Source organism: Sprattus sprattus, assembly GCF_963457725.1.
Source record: "Sprattus sprattus genome assembly, chromosome: 12".
NCBI lineage: Eukaryota > Metazoa > Chordata > Actinopteri > Clupeiformes > Clupeidae > Sprattus > Sprattus sprattus.
Window position 1 is genome coordinate 13,412,596 of NC_137910.1, and position 3,920 is coordinate 13,416,515.

General features: G+C 46.6%; 1 protein-coding gene across 1 annotated transcript in view; it reads left to right on the plus strand.

The window, feature by feature from the left end:
• Nucleotides 1–1,114: 1,114 nt before the first annotated feature.
• ehbp1 (EH domain binding protein 1) overlaps nucleotides 1,115–3,920 on the plus strand; it is a gene marked incomplete at its 5' end in the record, with an annotated part of 62,662 nt that continues 59,856 nt past the window's right edge. Inside the window, 2 exons of the mRNA XM_080849091.1 lie at nucleotides 1,115–1,141; nucleotides 3,195–3,203. Coding sequence (XP_080705217.1) covers nucleotides 1,115–1,141; nucleotides 3,195–3,203 — 36 coding nt within the window. The remainder of the gene's footprint in view (nucleotides 1,142–3,194; nucleotides 3,204–3,920) is intronic.

Sequence of the window (3,920 nt, forward strand, 5' to 3'; positions counted from 1 at the left end):
TTGACCAAAGGCCGAACACCCAAGCTCTGATTAAACAAATGAGGTCTCCAGATTAAATAGGGCAGTAATGGGAGAGCCACGCAGGGTGGAGGATTTATTACCGGGGCCTTGACCACCACACCACACTGCATCTGCTACATTGACCATGTTGACGTTGTTGACGCAGTGTTTCAGCAGTATGGTATGGTTCTGTACGTGGGACTGTGTTTTCCCCATTTTTGTGTTTGTGTGTGTCTGTTTGTTCCTGTGAATGTATCTGCAAGTGTGTATTTGTCTGTGTGTGTGTGTCTTCACATCTGTCTGTGTGTGTGTGTGTGTGTGTGTGTGTGCGTGTGTGTGTGTCTGTGTCTGTGTGTCTCTCCATGTCTGTCAGTGTGTGGGTGTGTGCAAGAGCTAACGCTCTTCTGTCTTGTCTAATTAAGCCGTCAGGCTCAACCTGAGCGTGCAGGTGAGGCTATGCTGCCTGGCGGCTTGCCTTCATGTTGCAGGATGTGTGATGGCTGTTTCTCTCGCCCCAAGACATTGTCTCAGGTGGATCAAACTTATACCAGCATGCATCGCCATCATGGCTTGTTTTCTTTAAACTGAACAACGCGAACTGTGTCTGCGTGTGTTTTGCGTGTGTGAGTGTCTGCGTGTGTGTGCGTGCCTGCCTGCGTGTATGTATGTGTGCCCGTGTGCATGTGTGTATGTATGTGTGCGTGCGTATATACAGTACCTTGCATAAGTATTCACCTCCCGTGGACTTTTCCACATTTTGTCATGTAACAACTGCAAATTTAAATGGATTTTATTGGAGTTGTATATAATGGAACAATACAAAATAGTCAATCATTTTGAAGTGGGCGGGGGAATATACATGGTTTTCAAAATTATTTAAAAAATTAAAATCTGAAAAGTTTTAGTGCATATGTATTCACCCCCTTTGCTGTGAAACCCCTTACTTAGATCAGGTGTAACCAATTGCCTTCAGAAGTCACATAATAAGTTACATAGAGCCCACCTGTGTGCAAATTAATTGCACCTGTGCAATAATTAAGGAGCATTATATATACACCTGTTCCGTGAAGGCCTCAAAGTTGGTTAGAGAACGTTAATAGGCACAAACAGCATAATGAAGACCAAGGAGCTCAGCAAACAGGTCAGGGATAAAGTTGTAGAAAGGTACAAAGCAGGGTTAGGTTATAAAAAAATATCCCAAGCTTTGAATATCTCGCGCAGCACCATAAAATCCATCATAACAAAATGGAAAGAATATGGCTCAACAGCGAATCTGCCAAGAGTAGGCCGTCCACCTAAACTCACGGACCGGACAAGGAGAGCAGTAATCAGACAAGCAACCAAGAGGCCAATGGTAACTCTGGAGGACCTGAAAAGATTCACAGGTCAGATGGGGGAATCTGTCCATAGGACAACAATTAGTCGTGCACTCCACAGAAAAGGCCTTTATGGAAGAGTGGCGAGAAAAAAGCCCTTGCTTAAAGAAAGCCATAAAAAAGCCCGCTTGAAGTTTGCCATAAGCCATGTTGGAGACACAGCTAACAAGTGGAATAAGGTACTCTGGTCAGATGAGTGCAAAATTGAACTTTTTGGCCGTGGTGCAAAGCGCTATGTGTGGCGCAAACCCAACACTGCACATCACCCTGAGCACACCATCCCCACAGTGAAGCATGGTGGTGGCAGCATCATGCTGTGGGGCTGCTTTTCATCAGCAGGTACTGGGAAACTAGTCAGGATTGAGGGCAAGATGGATGGAGCCAAATACAGGGCAATTCTTGAAGAGAACCTGTTTCAGTCTGCAATAGACTTGAGACTGGGGCGGAGGTTCACCTTCCAGCAGGACAATGACCCTAAGCATACAGCCAGAGCTACTCAGGAATGGTTTAAGGCAAAGACTGTTAATGTCTTGGAATGGCCCAGTCAAAGCCCAGACCTCAATCCAATTGAGAATCTGTGGCGAGACTTGAAAATCGCTGTCCACAGACGGTCTCCATCGAATCTGACTGACCTTGAGCTATTTTGCAAAGAAGAGTGGGCAAAAATTGCAGTCTCTAGATGTGCAAAGCTGGTAGAGACATACCCAAAAAGACTTGCTGCTGTGATTGCTGTGAAAGGGCATTCTACCAAGTATTGACTCAGGGGGGGTGATTACTTGTGCCCCCTGCCGTTTTCTGCTTTTTTGTTTTAATTATTGTTTGTGTCACAACAAAAAGTTTTTTGCACCTTCAAAGCACTATGCATGTATTGTCAATCAAATGGTAAAAAGCCCAATAAAATAAATTGAAATTTCAGGTTGTAAGACTGCAAAATGTGGAAAAGTCCAAGGGGGGTGAATACTTATGGCAGGTACTGTATATGTGTGTCTGTGTGTATGCACGCATGCTGCATATTTTTCCTTTTTCTTGTGTGTGTGTGCGCTCTGGTGAGTGACTGTGTGTGTATACACCCTGTGGATTGTTTTGCCTCAGGCACCTTGAGCGGATTACAAGTTTTAAAGAGTAAGAGATTCAACACCTCCTCAAATCTGACATTTTTTGACATCCTTTCATGAGTTGAAAGCGCAATGGGGAGACATTTAGGCCTGCTTTTTTCTTCTGCTCGGAGTTGTAATTTAGTGTAAATCGCTCAGAGGTCATGGCTGCCTTTCATTCACAAGATCAGCCTGGAGTGAGGGAATACAGCCGGCTCATCCGCACCATGACAGGCCCTCTGTGGAGGTACTGTACACCGCTTACACAGATAGGACACAGGAAGAACAATGATAATCAATCACACACACACACACACACACACACACATTTGCACACACACACACACATTTGCATACACACACACACAGAGTTATTTAAGACACATACATAAAAATGGGGAAGCTTTTTAGAAGGCCATGTCCCCAATATGTCATTGTAAGGGCAACATTCATGTTGTAAATCTCCCTGGTTGGCGGTGTTGAGGTAAGCCTGAGGCTTTAGGAAAGCCCCACCTCCTGTTCAACCTGGTCTTCTGACTCTGGTAAAGAACTCTTCTGACTCTGGTAAAGAACAAAACAGATCCCAAACTAAAGCTGTTGCATTTTACACATCTACACAGTAGTGTGTGTACACGTGTTGTGCGTGAGTGTGTGTGTGTGTGTGTGTGTGTGTGTGTGTGTGGGCACATGTGTGCTGCAGGTGTTGGTGTGTTGGGCTGTGCAGGGGCTGTGGGTGAGTGAGGGGTGAGGCCGTGCAATCTGGAAGGCCTCCCTCTCAGACTGAGAGATAGAGAGAGTGAGTGAGTGTGTGTGTGTGTGTGTGTGTGTGTGTGTGTGTGTGTGTGTGTTGTGGGCGAGTAAGTGAGGGGTGAGGCCGTGCGATCTGGAAGGCCTCCCTCTCAGACTGACCCCGCAGCTGCTGCACCCCTCACATCGCTCCCCGTCCGCCATTGTGCAGAGATTAACTTCTCCCACCCCCCCACGCCACTCTGTCGTCTCCTTTCCCCCCTTTCTCCTCCTTTTCTCCTCCTGCCATCTCTCTCTTTACCGTCTGGTGGTGGTGGTGGTGGTGGTGTGTGTTTGTGTGTGTGTGTGTGTGTTTTTGTAAATGTGTTGCTGACACCAAGGAGTCATGAATAATGAATCCTCCCTCCTCGGCTCATTTTTATTTTTGGCCAATTTTGAAAATGTTCCACATAATTGACAGCTTTTTTGTGCGGCGGATGGTAATGAATATCCCTTTATTTTAATATGTAATGTTTGTGGGCAGAGACCCGGGGCACTCTCTAATCCTGCCCCCGAGCGCAGGAATGAGGAAAAGACACCCCATCCCCATTCCCCCCCCCCCCCCTCGTCCTTGCTGTCACCCCCCCACAGCCCGTCTCCCCTGTGCCCAGGGCGAGACACCAAAGCGTTTGATAAGTAAGTACATGTTCCTGCCACACAGCAT